This window comes from Lathyrus oleraceus, chromosome 7 (assembly GCF_024323335.1).
Source record: "Lathyrus oleraceus cultivar Zhongwan6 chromosome 7, CAAS_Psat_ZW6_1.0, whole genome shotgun sequence".
In the NCBI taxonomy this organism is placed as follows: domain Eukaryota; kingdom Viridiplantae; phylum Streptophyta; class Magnoliopsida; order Fabales; family Fabaceae; genus Lathyrus; species Lathyrus oleraceus.
Genome location: NC_066585.1, coordinates 21,060,079 through 21,076,217, shown reverse-complemented (window position 1 = coordinate 21,076,217; position 16,139 = coordinate 21,060,079). Strand labels below are relative to the sequence as shown.

At 34.3% G+C, this 16,139-nt stretch overlaps 2 protein-coding genes and 2 long non-coding RNA genes across 4 annotated transcripts; 1 reads left to right on the top strand and 3 right to left on the bottom strand.

Moving 5' to 3' along the window:
• Positions 1 to 606: 606 nt before the first annotated feature.
• Positions 607 to 1,554, bottom strand: LOC127105796 (uncharacterized). The gene is made up of 2 exons (XR_007795129.1): positions 1,069 to 1,554; positions 607 to 869 (listed from the first exon to the last, which is right to left on the bottom strand). It is a non-coding gene; the product is annotated as an uncharacterized LOC127105796 (long non-coding RNA).
• A 229-nt stretch (positions 1,555 to 1,783) lies between these two features.
• Positions 1,784 to 6,771, bottom strand: LOC127105794 (CRM-domain containing factor CFM2, chloroplastic). The gene is made up of 7 exons (XM_051043000.1): positions 6,609 to 6,771; positions 5,745 to 6,429; positions 4,887 to 5,265; positions 4,672 to 4,802; positions 3,129 to 3,467; positions 2,321 to 2,474; positions 1,784 to 2,243 (listed from the first exon to the last, which is right to left on the bottom strand). Exons 2-7 carry the CDS (start codon positions 6,282 to 6,284, stop codon positions 1,972 to 1,974), a joined length of 1,815 nt encoding a protein of 604 aa, XP_050898957.1. The 5' UTR covers positions 6,285 to 6,429; positions 6,609 to 6,771; the 3' UTR covers positions 1,784 to 1,971.
• On the top strand, positions 2,178 to 3,823 carry LOC127105797 (uncharacterized). The gene is made up of 2 exons (XR_007795130.1): positions 2,178 to 2,326; positions 3,182 to 3,823. It is a non-coding gene; the product is annotated as an uncharacterized LOC127105797 (long non-coding RNA).
• Positions 6,659 to 12,699, bottom strand: LOC127105793 (synaptotagmin-5). Its single transcript, XM_051042999.1, has 14 exons — positions 12,324 to 12,699; positions 11,833 to 11,907; positions 11,636 to 11,743; positions 11,431 to 11,463; positions 11,224 to 11,313; positions 10,990 to 11,106; positions 10,607 to 10,744; positions 9,958 to 10,365; positions 9,645 to 9,779; positions 8,435 to 8,653; positions 8,036 to 8,317; positions 7,779 to 7,916; positions 7,305 to 7,607; positions 6,659 to 7,119 (listed from the first exon to the last, which is right to left on the bottom strand). Exons 1-14 carry the CDS (start codon positions 12,519 to 12,521, stop codon positions 6,913 to 6,915), a joined length of 2,451 nt encoding a protein of 816 aa, XP_050898956.1. The 5' UTR covers positions 12,522 to 12,699; the 3' UTR covers positions 6,659 to 6,912.
• Between the last annotated feature and the right edge of the window lie 3,440 nt (positions 12,700 to 16,139).

Below are 16,139 nucleotides of genomic sequence, written 5' to 3'. Positions count from 1 at the left end.
AGTGATTAAGTGAGAAGTTTGTAAAATCAGATGTCGTTTAGAACTTCAAACTAATACTATTATAGTGGATTTCCTTCCAGGCTTGGATGCCCCCAGATATAGGTGATGTTGCACCGAACTGGATTAACAATTGATTTGTGTTATTTACTCCCTGCTATTTACTTTAACACTGTAATTATTTGTGTTGTGAAAATGTCTTGATCCTGGTGTTGTGACATTGTATACAACATCTATTATCTGCCTATCAGGATTTCAATTGACATCACCTTATTCTCACCCTATTCTGTTTTGGGTGAGCTCCAGAAAAGATATTTTCTAATACTATAGACAAGGAAGGAGAATCTGTTAACATACCACCGATTTATTGTAATAAACTTTTTGATTAAACAATTTTATCTTTATTTTATTTTTATTGCATTTTGAAAAGAAATGTATGTGCATAATCATAAATATTTTGCTAATTATGGAAGTAGTTGATTTATGTGGTCAACCCCACTTAGTAAAATAAGATTTGATTATATTGGATTAATTACAAAATATATTAATCAATTTTCATTTTTCTAAAATATCAATTTTCTTTTGTTTTGTTGTGCTTGGTCGTGCTAATAAACAGTGAAAGAAATACACCTGACTAAAACAACATACAGAGCATACATGGCAACTAAAACATACTCAGAAACCATGAACACACTAAGTTGTAAATCTACATTCTAATGAAAATCATATTTATATGATAAATATTAAATTGATTCGTAGATCAATTTGTAAAATCTTACAAATATATCATACAATTCGTTTGAACATATTTAAGAGAGACATGTGAGTTATATACTACCACATGATTCTCTCTTGGATTATTTGCCGAGTTCCTGCACAATGTAAATTACAAAATCAAATGCAAGAATATTACAAAATAGAAGGAAGTTTGATTATTACAATTAAGTTTCACTTCTAGATAAGTAAGGTTAATTTATATATAACCATAGCAATTGCATTTGTAATAACCATAGAAGAAAATGAATAATATTGTTGAGTTATGAGAGTAGTGGTAATAACAAAAGGCTATACCTTAATCAAGAAAATCACAGTTGTGGTTGTTCAAATAAAAATCACCATTCTTCTTAACACTGCATCACTTGAAGATGAAGCCTTTTATTTTATTTTTTGAGCAAAGGAGTTAAATAAGAAAAGTTGGTAGAATTTGAATAAATAATGTAGCTGAGACTTACTACCTTTTGTATAGGACCACTCTGATCTATGACTCACCCTACAATCTGCACCATCATTGATTGAGAAAGGGTATTGATTCGTTTTTCTTCTTTTGCTAAAACAAACACATCAACTTTTGTTGGATAGATAGGTAGAAATAATACAAATTAGAGAAAGGTTGGATTTCAATTCATTCACTAATACCTTTTGGAATCAATTCTTTTGGTTAGAGCATTTAGAATTGATTCTATAAATATATAATTGATTTTGACAGTTTGATTCCTCTCAAATAAAATTGACTTTATTTTTTAAAATTAATTTTACTTGAAGGTAAAGTTTAGAATTTTTAATCTTTAATTTATTTTGGTTAAAGTTTATAAAATTAATTTATTTTAATTAGAATTTATCCAAACATAATCACTTTATCTTTAATATTTTTTAAGCCAAAATCAAAATTTTAAAACCAATTTATTCAGAATCAATTATATATATTTTTTATAATCAAACAAATTAAGCCATACGTTTAGACTTTTAAGAACAGAAGCAATAATTTGCTTGGAAGAAAAATCAAAGGTGAACAAAACAAAGACAATGCATTTTTTTTAACTTCTAATAAATACACCTTGCTCTAGGAAAACAGCCTATCATCCTAATCGTGAATACAGTAGCTAAAAATGAATACAAGTTATCAACCTTACCAGAAAAAGCTAATTTATGCCTCAAAATAACACTACTTAGAAACATCAAACAAAAACAATTTCATTACTCTTTCCACATGTTGTTGCATGGATGCTGAACGCAAAGTCGGAGAGCAATTGGCCACCTATAACTCTTTCCACGATAGTAAATAAGAGAAAATCCTTTGGGAACTCTATCTATTGCTACTAGTATTCCACCACTTTTGTATTCCAGTAAACCAGCTATTTCTTCAACAATAGCAACGGTTTTTTCTCTTGTTATTAATTTAACAACTTCTCGATGCCTCCAATGCAAATGCATATTCTCAATGACGCCGTCAAAAACACCGCGTGTACCTACAGAGTATCATAAGCAGCAGTCAGTTTTGCATCATTGCAGTCTAGCAACTCTGGTACATCTGAAGATTACCCACCAAGTTGTAAGTACACCTTCATTTTTAAACCAATCATACGGAACATTACGCGTTCTTCATCTGTGATTGTTTCCCTCCTATTATCAGGAGATGCATCTATTTTAGTTAATAGCTTTTCTGCTCTTGACTTTTTGGCATCAGCCTCTTCATGTATCTAGTGGTGTAAATATGAATAAAACAAATTAAATTAAATGATCAAAAGAAAACAGAAATCACACACCTTTAGATATTTCTTTCTATACTTTGAATGTGCCGTATTATAAATTTACACAAGTATATAGAGCTGAAATAAAATACAGCAAGTTGATAACAGCAAACAATCACACATGTACCACATTCCTACCAGTGCTTGTTTTTATTTTTTTCTTAATTTTTCCACTTATTAGACATTTAAGGTCAGTGAAATTAGTCCCTATTGGTTTAAACTAATGCTCCAATGATGTATAAGATGATAAGTGTTAATAAGGCTTTTTGCACAAAGTGAACTTCTAAGGCTACATTTGCAAAATGAAGTTACCATATTTGTGAGACTTAAAAACCCTTGATATCCTAATTGATTTGGAAACCTAAATTTCAAGGTTCAGATATATAAATAGAAATTTAAGACAATAATGACTTCGCAACAGTTCTTCTTGGCATGACACAAAATCTGATGGTAGTTTGCAGACTAATTATATGAACATAAAAAAAACTTTTTCGCCTCCAAAGAAAGCTATTTGTGATTTATATTCCAACTATTATTCTCAATAAAACATAACTTATTTCTCAACCATGATAAACTTCATAAGACAAATAGATAGATACTTACAACAACTAGTTTGCCTTCCATTTTTTTCATAATCCTAACATTACTCACTTCAGGAGCCTCTTTCATCATCTTCTCACATTCTACAGTAGATATTTCCCTTCCCCGGAATACTTGAGCCTCATTGAACTCAGACAACAGTTCTGTTTGTGCATTTGTTTCATCTTCGCCAGTTACATCAACAGCTCTGCATCGCACCTTCTTCTGAACATCCTGCACCTGTTTCGTCAATTGCTGTCTTTCAGATAAAATGGCAGCCACATTGGCTGGAACGAAATCCTTCCCTCGATATATTACGATGTAATATTTATTCCTTAGCAGTAAGGTACCTCCTGTTAATTTCTGGACCAGAGAAAATACTTTTCAAATCAATTAATAGAATTACTGTATTATTCTTTTTTCTTAGAATATTGACTTGGGAACAAAAGAATGCACCATGTTACTGAGGGGGTGCTTGGAAGAACTTATTTAGGCTTATCCTATCTTATGTCACAAATGCTTAGGCAAATGTTTGGAAGGGCTTGTATAAATAGCTCACAATATGACCGCAAGTTGTTTTTCAGCTTATGTGAGGTTTACACTCCTTCCCATGATATATTACAATGTGATACTTATTCCTTGGCGGATTCTCCTGTTAATTACTGGACCAAAGAAAAAAACTTTTCAATTCAATAAAACTGCTGTATTATTTTCTTTTCTTAGAATATAGTGAGATCATGACAAGGGAGCAAAAGAATGCACCATTGGACCATGGGGGTGATTGGAAGAACTTATTTAGGCTTATCTTATGTCATAAGTGATTATGTAAGTGTTTGGAAGGGCGCACAATTCCCATTAAAACAAAATTCTAAACATCTCTAAATATGGACTTATTTGTTTAATCTTAAAAAAACACTGTAATTTAAAAATCAGATCAGCCACTAAACATGAACATTTCATACTTCAAAAACTAGCTATGCATCTTTATTAAAAAAGTATTCCAAGAATCGAATCCTAGCAAGCGATAGAGGAGGGGGGAGGAAAATCCAAATAAATAGGGAAAACCTGGACGACTATCTCGCTGTTTCTGATGCCCAATGCGCTAGCTCTGTCTGCATTTTCCGTTAGTTGAGTCCAGGGTGACTCAAATCCAACTTGTTTATATGATACAACAGAAAAGCTGCTGAGTTTTATTTTATTTTAGGTTTTTTAATTGTTAAAACATGTTTATGTTTAGTTTTGTAAATATCATCTCTTTGGTTTTTTATGTCATAAGTATTAACTACCAAATAAAAGCATAGTCAACACCTTTGAAGGACTCTTAATTGTAACCAATACAAAATTTTGCATGCACCATGATTTGATTGAATACTCGGGGGCCTTAGACATAGTCATTGTACTATTCATTCTAAAAATCCCTTTCACAATTTTTTAAATGAAGCTCTGCAGTCTATTATACAGTTTTTATTCAACAGTCGGTACTTGTCCATAATTTGATGCATTCAGCTTTACACACTCAAAGTTTCACAAGCAATCGGCACCAAACAGGTTATTACGGATAACAAACCTTCAACTCCAAAGCCATCAGTTCATTGTTTGTATTCTGGACACCAAGCTTGACGGCAATCTTTGCAACCAAACTTTTCTCCCAAAGCTTAAGAATAGCACATGCCAGACCTTGAAGATTTCTATTTCTCCCTTCATAAAAATCAAGACATGATTCATATCAGCAAAAGAAAAGTTAAATTTAATAAAATAGTTTGGCAGTTGAGTCTTGCTTACCCAAGGCAAAATGACAAGGAAGAGCTTTGGCCAGTTTCAGCATTTTTGCGTGCTCATCGTTGGTGAGTCGCGGATGCATTTTGGTGGGAAGAAGCCTAAGAGGTGTTCTGTAACCAGGAACTATAGGGGAAAGCAAATCAGCATCAACAGGAAGTATCCCCATACCCCACCAATCAGCAAAACGAGGACCAAATCCATCAAGCATCCGGTCAAACTCCATCTCCTTGGGCGTCATGTTATCATGCTGTTGTTGCTTACACACAACTGACTCACTCTTTGAATTATGTTTGGCATTGGTTGTTGGCCCTTGATAGTTGTCGCCACGGTACACCCACATAACACTTCCTGATCTCCATATAACTAATCCTCCAGTTCGACGCTGTACAAATCTACAAGATTTGAGTTGACAAATTCTTCAACACAAAAAAAAACTATAATCTTACTAGTAGTACCAACACTGTAATTCAATACAATAATAAATGTTTATGTGTGCAGCATGATTTTAAAATCACGTGTCTGACCGCCATTAGAAACTGCATTAGACAATTTCGCCGATCTTCACTCCAATATTTACATCAAAACTCAAAATCTCAAAACTCCAAAACTTAATTTACTTCCTATGTAATGAAAAATCTTAACATCAAGTGTTTTTAACAATGTATTTCCAACACCTCCATATTAAAATTCATGCCACATGTGCATTGCATCAACCACAATAACAGCAACCGCAACATCGCAACCCTATCGATATTGGCGACCGCAATTTAAAACCATGGTGTGCAGCACAGCATGAATATTAGTTTAAACAAGTATATGTGATGATGATGATGATGAAAAGGAAGGGAGAAAGTGAGGTACCAGAACGATGTTATGAGCAAGGTTCATATTCTGAGAAAGAAACTCATGAAACTTGAGCTTCACCAACTCATTATTGTTCCACCGATGATGAATTTTGTGGAGCACAGGACGCGTGAGACCGGATTTAGGGATACTGATTTTCTCCTTGAGATGCATTCCGATTGTTCGCAATCGAGTCAGTTCTTCTTCCGACAAACAAGGTGTCATTGCTTCGTTCTTCTTCTTTTTCTTCTTGAATACTTTCTCTTGTTGGTGTTGATCAACCTGGTTCTCCGATGGAAAAACCGCGTCATCGGAGCGAAGCCATTGGCGGTGCAAAAATTGATGTGGCGGTAGGGTTTGGGTCGGTTCATCAACATCGTGATGATGAGAGAGATTGCGAAAGCGGAGAAGGATTCGATCGATTGCATTGGATGGTTTATCGTTGTTGTGATTGGATATAGTTGAGAGAGAAGAGAAAGATTTGAGAATGAAAAGTGTGAATTTGAATTTGGATGGGAAAGTGAGTGGCTTCAGATTCAGTATAGTCGATATCTTCATTTATAATTTTGATAACACAATCACACTTGTTCAAATACATAAGAGATGTTAAATATTACTAGTAACTTGCGAATTTGTTGCGAGCGTCCGAAAAATAACAATGTCAAGATATTACGGCACGAGGCGGAGGCAACAAAATCTTGACCTACACGAGGGCCATGGAACGAGGCGGAAGCAACAAAACCTTGACCTACACGAGGGCCATGGAACAGGCGGAAGCAACAATACCTTGACCTACACGAGGGCCATGGAACGAGGCGGAAGCAACAAAACCTTGACCTACACGAGGGCCATGGAACGAGGCGGAAGCAACAAAACCTTGACCTACACGAGGGCCATATGTAGGGTCATTATACAGTTGCAAGTTCATCCTCTCTTACTTCAATGACTTTTGCGTTGAAATGATTAACTTTGCAATTATTACAATCATAAATGCTTCAATTATACAAGTTCTTATATACTACTACTATCATTTTGTGGATTGTGGAGGGTGGCCACGAGAGGATTTGGGTAAACATGTATAAAATCTGTCCGTCACTATTCTTACAAGCTGTATTTTACATTTAAAACATAATGAGTCAGATTATAACAATGTTAAATAGTGGTACAATGCTGATAAGGATCAATTTCAACTTCTTTTGAGAGAAGAAGAATTGATGATTTCTTGGCCCAGTTCATTTATTTTGCTGATAAGAAGCATTTGTTCAGTCTCCAACTGGGCTATATATCCTTCTTGTGTATCCTCTAGAGTTTGTAACTCACTCAAACTTGTAGACAGTTCTTCCAGATTCCCTTCCTCTATGAAAGACCGGATCTTTTTCGTCATCTCCTTTATCTGATATATATATTGTTCAATTTCAACTGTATACGTGAGAATAAAGATAAAACCGTGTAATGAAAATGAGAATTCTAAATTCTAATAATTCACACAATAAAAGAACACAGTGGATGGATGGCATATGGAACAACCAATAAAACTTGTTAGTCTAGTTCAAAATTCTGAATTCAAGAAAATCTCACCTGGCTAGGAATCTTGTGTAATTTAGTCAAAGAATGTTCAGAGTCTAGAGATTGTCTGGTTTGCATCTCTGGAACTTTTCTTGTGATTCGGATGTGGATTTCACCGCTTTTCACTCCTTGGAGAGGTATCCACTTGTCAGACATTTGGTTCGGAGGAAGCCCTTGATATTCTACAACACATTCACCTATACTTGATGTGGGTAGGAAATCATTATGGTCTTTCACATGCAGTATCAGGGGACTTCCATCGTCTTGGAACTCTAAGGTCTGGTCCCAACGAGGGTTGAGAGTTTTGTGTACAACCTACCAGATAATAATGTTACATGTGCGAAATGAATGATAACAGCTATGTGATCAATCAAATGAGTCGTGCCAGTATAACACAATAAGCAGATACAATGTCATAGTAATAAAACTTGAAAATCTTGAGGACAACGATTCATCCAAGAGGAACTTCGGATGAAGTTTTCTAACCTTTGTTCTTTTCTTCAAGTTTCCATAGGTTACCCTCACATAAGGATCACTTGTCCCTCTAAGATCAGCAGCAATAAGATCTCTTGCTTCAATAAGAACAAGCTCAATCCAACCATTGGCCATGCCCGAAGCTGGACCCTGTGTTCATTTCAAGGGAGTGGGGGTTTTTAGAAGACTTAACATCAATATGCAAGAGTTGAAAATTCAGCTTTTCACATTATTAAAAGAATAATTGTTTTCCTGTTAAATAAACATACCTTTGATCCCTCTTTGCTGTCCACCCTAATTGCTTCAATTTTAAGTCTTAATTCACCAGAACTCACTCCTTCAAGTGGGATCCATACATCCCTGATTGACCCTTCCACGAGTCCTTCCAAATTTACATGTGCACTACCAATGTTTTCGTCTCCAAAAATTTCTTCACTAAAGCATTTCACAATTAGGTATTCATCGCCATTCTTCTCATCTACTTCAAAAGTTTCATTCCAGACAGGAGTTGAAGTAGGAGGAGGAGGAGCAATATTTGTTTTCATAACAACCTATACAGATTATCATGATAGAATCAGGTAAAGTGTTATTATGAACTTACACTGCATCAAAGTACATTGCAATATAAATATATGGCAAAGTATTAACAGACAACCAGTACCTCTCACCTTTCCATACTGCAACCTAACGTAAGGATCAAACTTTCCAAATTTGTCACTCGCCGCTAGATCCTTTGCTTCCATGACAATTATCTTAAGTTTCCTTCCAGTTTTTGAAAGAAGATTTGATGATCCCTTTAGTGATTTCTGAGGATTGGCGTCGAGGTTGGTCAAACTATGAGAACCATCAGAGAATTGCCACTCTTTTACTACAATTCTCACCTTTAACTAAAAAAGTGAATAAAAAGAGTTAAGAAGGATGAACATTCCATTTACTAACGATTTTATTTTCGTTAGAAAAAGATACAACTACTTTCATTTTCAAGAGGGAAAATGCTCTATGAGGACAATTTCACAGTGACTCGATCATGAAAAGTGCGTTAGAATTTAGAACAGAAAGTGTTAAGAATCTCACATCGGACAATCTATGGCCTCAACTTGTGTTTATAAGTGGGGGCAATCCTCACACTACTAGCCGGTTTTAGCCGGGTTTTTAGGGTTGAGTTATGCCCAACCACACATTTTTAAGACGGTATCAGAGTCTCGTTCAAGATCCATTGGGCTACCCACCATTTAGTTTCACGCCTCAGACACAAATCCTGGGCCTTAGAAAGGGTGTTAAGAACCCCACATCGAGCAATCTATGACCTGAACATGTGTTTATAAGTGGGGGCAATCTTCACCCTATTAGCCGGTTTTAGCCGATTTTGTAGGGTTGAATTAGGCCCAACCACACATTCTTAAGAGAAGAATAGAAAACTATGCCGCGCAAGTATCTGGAAAATTAAAATAGTGCTTGACTTAGAAATCACAGAATACAGACAATTTGATACAACTTACAAGCATATGATATCAAAATGCTATTTCAGTTTTAAGCATTACTCCAGAAAAACTATCAATATGAAGCTCTACCACTCCATTTTAAATATATAAAAAACCATATGATTTTACATCTAACAAATTAAGCTTCTAGGAGAATTTGTCCTAGGCATGAAATCAGAGCCTTTGTGGCCATACAAGAGAGACATAGAATACTTAATTCATGTAGCCAAATTCTTGTTTCATAATACTTCAAGAGCCAATGTGTTCTAATCAGAAAAGAATAACGACCTTGTAAGCTTTGGCTAGATGAAAATCAAACACTAATGTAAGATAACAACGTTGTATTTGTATCAACCCTAAAAGCAAAGAAAGCTTGACAGCTGGGCAAATATTGTACCTCTGCTGAGTTGGTCCCCTCAAATGGGACAACCATTTCAACTTCCTCTCCACAAAGTTTTGCATGTTTTGCTATTACACCAGAATCAGGCCCTATTGCCCACACTATTGTTGAATCATCCTCCACGTGCCTCATCTTCACAGAGACATAAATAAATAAGTTAGTTTCAAATGGTATATAACTATATATGACAACCTTTACCACAACGGCATTAAAAACAAAATTTATTGTTCACAAAACATATGCTTACTGACAGCCGATTAATAATCTTATTGGTAGCACACAAAAACAAACATCGATGAGGTGACAGTACCTTAACTTCGCAACATGCTAGGTAGTCATATTTGACACTGTTGGGAGGGCACTCGTAAAGATTGAAGCGAACTATTCCTGTATTATCATGTAAAACCATATTAAATGTTGTATCCCATCTTGGAGTTGAACCCGGGCTCACACCCGTTCTCCTTGTCAGCTCCTCTGCTTCTACCTCTATAAATGTTTGTAAGTCCTTGTCACTCAAGTTGTCTTCTAAACAGCCATTGCTTGTGCCATTTTGTTGCCTCCCCTTAAAGGAACTCCTAGAAAGTCTGTTTGCGGAAATCACTGAAACATATATCATGCCACCAACGACATGTTTCCTTAAATCAACTACAGGCAAACTGAAACAGCGGCGCCTAGGCTCCACCATGGTCTTTACCAAAGTGTCGGTAAAAAGTTTAACCTGAATGAAAGGTAACTACTGTTAGCATGAAACATCATATGATACAACATGGGAAATTTCAGAGAGAAATCTAGCAAAAGACACTTGAAACACCAGGGAATGTTCACAGAATAAATGAGCCTATGAAATGGACACAATTTTTATAGTCAACAGTTCCATATTCACTTTTTTCATATGGTACCAAAACTTATAGACATCAAATTTTTCTCAATTTTGAAAAATTAGATTCCGTCAAACATACCAGCCAAGGAGAAACACCAGGCAACTCAGTGGCTGATTGGCTGCCTCCGCTTCCAAAGGCAATTCCTATTCTAACCTCAGGTGTTGATACAAATGAGTACAAAAGTGCTTTTCCATCTAAAATTGGTGTGACAAGAAGCTGCAAATGTAATGGTAACAGATAGATTATGAAAAAGGACAAGCAGTGTCTCAGAACATAAGGAATGTATCAACATAATAATAATTTCCTTAAAATCTGCAGTGTACTGGTAGTCACACTTATAGATGTATATTAAAACTCAACCTAACCTTGTAATTTGTTCATATTTTTGCTACTTCATATAATATAGATAGCTTTAATGCATGTCAGTGATTCATAAAAGCAAAGGGTGTTATTTCACATACATCACCCTTAATATGAAGACTGTTAATCACAATTCTGGCAGCACCAACAGAAAGTTTAGCAACCATCAAAATGCTCATCTCACTTGTGTCCCAATCAAAACCCATTTTCAGGACTCGCTGTTAATACCAATAGAATTCTATATTAAAAAAACATATTAGTCATAGACCTTGAATAAACAAAGTATCTATAAAGTTGTATAGGAATGACATCTGAAATGTGATGCAAAGTAAAACCTGATCACCAGAGGTTGACCATCTAACCCCTTGAAGGCCCAAACTGGGAGGGCGTGATCCAAGTGAAAATTCCTGCACTTCAACTCTTTCCTGCAAAAATTATTTCTTTAGTGCAGTTCAGCAAATATTGAAATAAATGTTCAAACTTTTTTTGCTAAACAAATGTGTAACTCTTCCACATATGAAAATGAGTGTTTTGTTACTTACTATAAATCTTGGTTTCCGCAGCTTTAAACGTTTCTGAGACACAAGAAAGACAAAACTGATGAGTTAATTCCCCACTCGTTGACTCGGCGTGTAAAACTCCGATACACATTGAAGCAATTTTCTCATGGATGCCATAACTTCAAATGTGCAATAAAATTGAAAAATAAATTGATGCGGTGATTAAGAAAAGAGAGGGAAACTTCACCTCTACTATGGCTGATAACCTATTTGAGAGCTTAGGATTAAAATAGTTGGACCAAATTTGCATCAACAGTTGATTCAACCACTCACATTGTTCCAATGTTGTGACAGGCTATAATGTGCAAAGAAAAGAAGATGAAATCAGCATCATAGAGCGCACACACGAGAATGACAAAGGGAGCATTGGAGTGAAAAAGATACCGAGGAATTGACTATTATACGATTCCATTTCTTGTTCAAGTCTTCCTCAAGTAGTTTCCTCTGGTAACTCCCATACTGCAAAACAAAGATCAACATAGGTCGTGGTGTGCAAGCAATGTTCTTTCTCATGAAAACTACAAAACCAGGACTAATTGCTTGTTGCTCAATTACTCTTCAACAAAGTCCCAATATACAATATAGAAATTTTTAGGAGGAAGCGTTCTGTTAGGAGCCAAAGACTATGGATATGTTTGGATAAACAACTTATTTGTAGCTTATACTAGAAGTGCTTAACAACATAAGCGCTTATAATAAGCTCACATAAGTTGTTTTTATAGCAAAAGATAAAATACATTTAAATTGTTCTCATATAAATTATAAGTTGCTTTCACTAGCTATCATGAAGAATTTATAAAATTAAATTCAAAAAATGTCATAAGCTGTTATGATAAAGTCTCCCAAACACTACCACAAAAAGAAAGATTGCTTACTTGTGAAGAAGCCCAAAGAGCAAGTGCAAGTGGAAACCAATTGGAGAAAGAGAAGATCCATTTGTGAACAAACCAAGCAATCAAAATGAGAATAAGAAAGTATGAAATCCTTGAATTATTATCCTTCAACTTTAACAAGTTCACTGAAGCTTCTTCCAAATTAATGGGAATTTTCTTACTACCACTACTACTCCTCATTGAAACAGGGAGAGAGAAATTCAGAAATTGAAAATGGGATGAAAAAGGAAAGATAGTAGAGCAAGAAATGCATATTCTGATCAAACAAAATGGAATATTATGTACCTAATTTGAGAGAGAGAGAGAAAGTATTGAATTCTGTGGTTGAAAATTTGTTCTTGGGTTGCATGATCACTGTCTTTGAACAGAAAAAAATTCTTATTATGTTTATTTTTTAAAATTATTTTATTCATAAATGTCGGTGATTAAATTCGTTACAGGAGTTAGAAATATCTGTGGAAAAGTCTTTGTACTTATTTAATGTCTCAACCCAACTTACGATGTTGAGTAATCATAACATAATATGCATTGATTGTTGATTAAGCGGTTAAAAAATTAAAAGTATTTGATGTTAACTATGTTTATTTAGTATTTTATAATAAATGATTTGATATTGTAGAAAGTTTTGTTCTATATTTGTAATGGTAAATTCATGACCATCGAATTATTTATTAATTCGATGCCAATAATATTAGAATCGTCATCGCATTTTTATTGTTTTCAAATAAAAAGAAAAAAGTACGAATAAAATCCAAAGATAAGAAGTTTTTAAATCAAAACTAATAAAATGTCAGAGATTATAGATAAGGGGATTGGTTACACAGACGGAATGTATTAACACTCAGTGTGTCCTAGGTACTCCTAGGGAAATCCTTTTTGTGGGTAAGTATTTTAATTGAAAATATATTTGATAAAAAAAAGGAATGAGGGGATGAGAAAAATAATTTATTATTTACAATTTTGTGTTTGACAAGACCTTCGGTCTTATGCCTACGTATCAACATAAAAATGAGGGATTAATTCGTGTTAAAAAATTTAAAAATGGGTGGATTGGTTTAAACAAAAGCTTAAAGATCTTTTATTACGAGAGGGAGAATACTCAACCTAACATCCACTGATAATGAAGGTTTTACAACATTTAAGAGGGAGGGTTCCAACTTGGATTTAATCAACAAGTATGTCACCAACCCCTAATAAATGGAAAGACTTATAATAAAAAATATCATGGAAATGGGAGAATTATATCTCAACCAAAGATAACTCAAATCTAAATGCTTCTTTTTCTGAAAAGTTTCAAAGAAAAAGGCACAAAAATGGCCAAAAGGTTTAGATGAGGTGGTTAGTTCTCTTTGTCCTTTTGAAATTAAAGTCAATATGATTAAGTTTATTTACAAGTTTGATTTAAGAAAATGTCTTGAAAATCAATGGCATAAGGCCAAAGTTTCTACTCATTAAAACAAGTCTAAGTTGAAAACAACAAACAAAGAAGGTTTTGAAAATGAGGGAGAGATTTGAAATTAAAGAAGTGAGAGGAGATGAAGGGACTGTCCTAAACAAGATTTAAAAGTTTAGAGTTGAAAAGATCTGACCAATAGGAAGCAATCCACAAGACAAGAATGTCAAATAGAAACTCATTTTATTTGGACCTTTAAGCCAGCAACAAGCATAATCATCCAAGCGACCAATGGTATCAAATAAAGATATCCAAGTCTCCAAGCAAGCAATCTTTAATGTTCTTCCAATGTATCAAATGAGTATTCTTTGACACAAACTCACAAAGACAAGCATCAGGTATAAATAATAAGATCAAATCAACAGCTTAAGCACAGAGACAAAGTGTAATAGATGAACCAAAGGAGTTGCTCTAGGCTTGTATCAGATGAATGACACTGGCCAAGTTTCCATCAAAGCATAAGAGTGTTGTCTACTCTAAGTCCAAAAGTTCAGATCAAGTCACAAACAGAGACTCAACACTCCACTAATTTATTTTTTAGGGTTTTTGTTTTTATTAAGTATTTTAAGGTCCTAAGACCACAAACAAGCCAAAATCACAAGCACAATATAATACAAAACACAAGATATGGCTCAAGTGAGCAAAGTGAAAATGACTGAAACATAAATAAGTTGAATGAAATGTAAATGACAAATGGATGATAAAGTGCATAAATTTAAATTGCATTAAAATAAACTACATTAAAATAAAGTTAATACAAAATATGTTAGTTAATGTTAGTGGAAGAAGAGAATGATTTAAGTCATTTTATGGAGAACACTCAACCATCCACTCACAAGCATGAAGATATGAACCTAAACATCAATCATGAGAAGGGCTCCAACTTGGATAAATCACAAGTATGTCACTAGCTATCACAAATGAAATAAATGTTAAATCTTCATACAATACCTTGAGGAATGAGAGACTTACAATCTCACTTATAAAAATGTTATGCCTTTGGGGGCAAATTTAGCTTTATGTTAAGCAATTGTAATTGGACTTATATAGAAGTCACCACTATCTGAGGTCGGACAATGATAATATTGGTGTTAATGCATGCTAGAGACAAGGTATAATGAACCAAGCTCCTAAAGCATACCACACACAAAAATAAAATGGGATGGACCTATCTAAATCAGGCTCATGTTGATTCATCTGACACAAGGTCATTAATCAATCAACTAGCATTTGATATTTGAGAAGTCATTGGTCAATGAAGGATTGGGGAAGAAGGAGATGAAGATGAGAATATGAAGTGAAAGAAATTCCAAATTGATCAAGGGATGAACTTCATTTCATCAATATCATTCATTTTGGGGATGAACTTCAAACTTCATCAACCCCCTAAATCCAATAGTTTTGATCAAACTACTGACTAATTCAACCAAGATCAAGGCCAAACAGAAGATGAGTAAACATAAAGTCAATTAAATAGCTCAACAAAATATTTAAACAGTTAAACAAATTAATTTCAATTTTTAAATGGATAAAAATGCATATTAAAAGATGAAAAACCTCAAATCCCTTCAAATCACCAAATAAATGGTCAAGGGGTTTATCATAGGTCAAACAAGGTCAAAAGACCTTAGACTATTTTTTTTAGCATTTTTTGAAAGTCAGAAGTATTTAAAATCAATTAAAAACAAGTCAAAAATCATTAAATTCACTAAAAATATCAAACCTAATCCAAAAAATGATTTTAATTCAGAAAATAGAAGAGGGAATTATTTGAATTTTTTTGGTGAAAGTCCCATATTTTTTGGATTAAAATTGGATTTATAATGAATTTAATAAAAAAATGGCATTTAAAATATTAAAACAGAAAACTAATTAAATCAAAAAAACAAGAGCCATTTGATCTCCCTCATTAATTGAGGTGACATATCTGATGGCCAACACACGTTATCCATCGTATTCCAAAGTTAGCGCACATACACATGTGGTAATCAAAATGAAGGGACACGATTAGAACATGGACCAAGGATCAGATGGCCTGGACACTGCTAGTGCACCACTAGAGTCGTAGCTCCGGTCATCTTCTATGGTCACCCTCACCGGACTGGTCCAACCTAAATGTTCATGAAAATGAAAGAACCATACACTATTTTGAAGAGAGAAATGTCAGGATCTCGAATCTAACCTCTGTTTTCCCCAATTCTCGCTATATAGAAAGATATATGGAATTGAAAAATGAGGCATGCAAACTGAGTTGCTTCGATTCAACCTCAAAGCAACTCAATTTTGTTGCCTACATTCGTAGGACTTCATCTAACCACAAATTAAGCAAAATTATGGTGAAATGA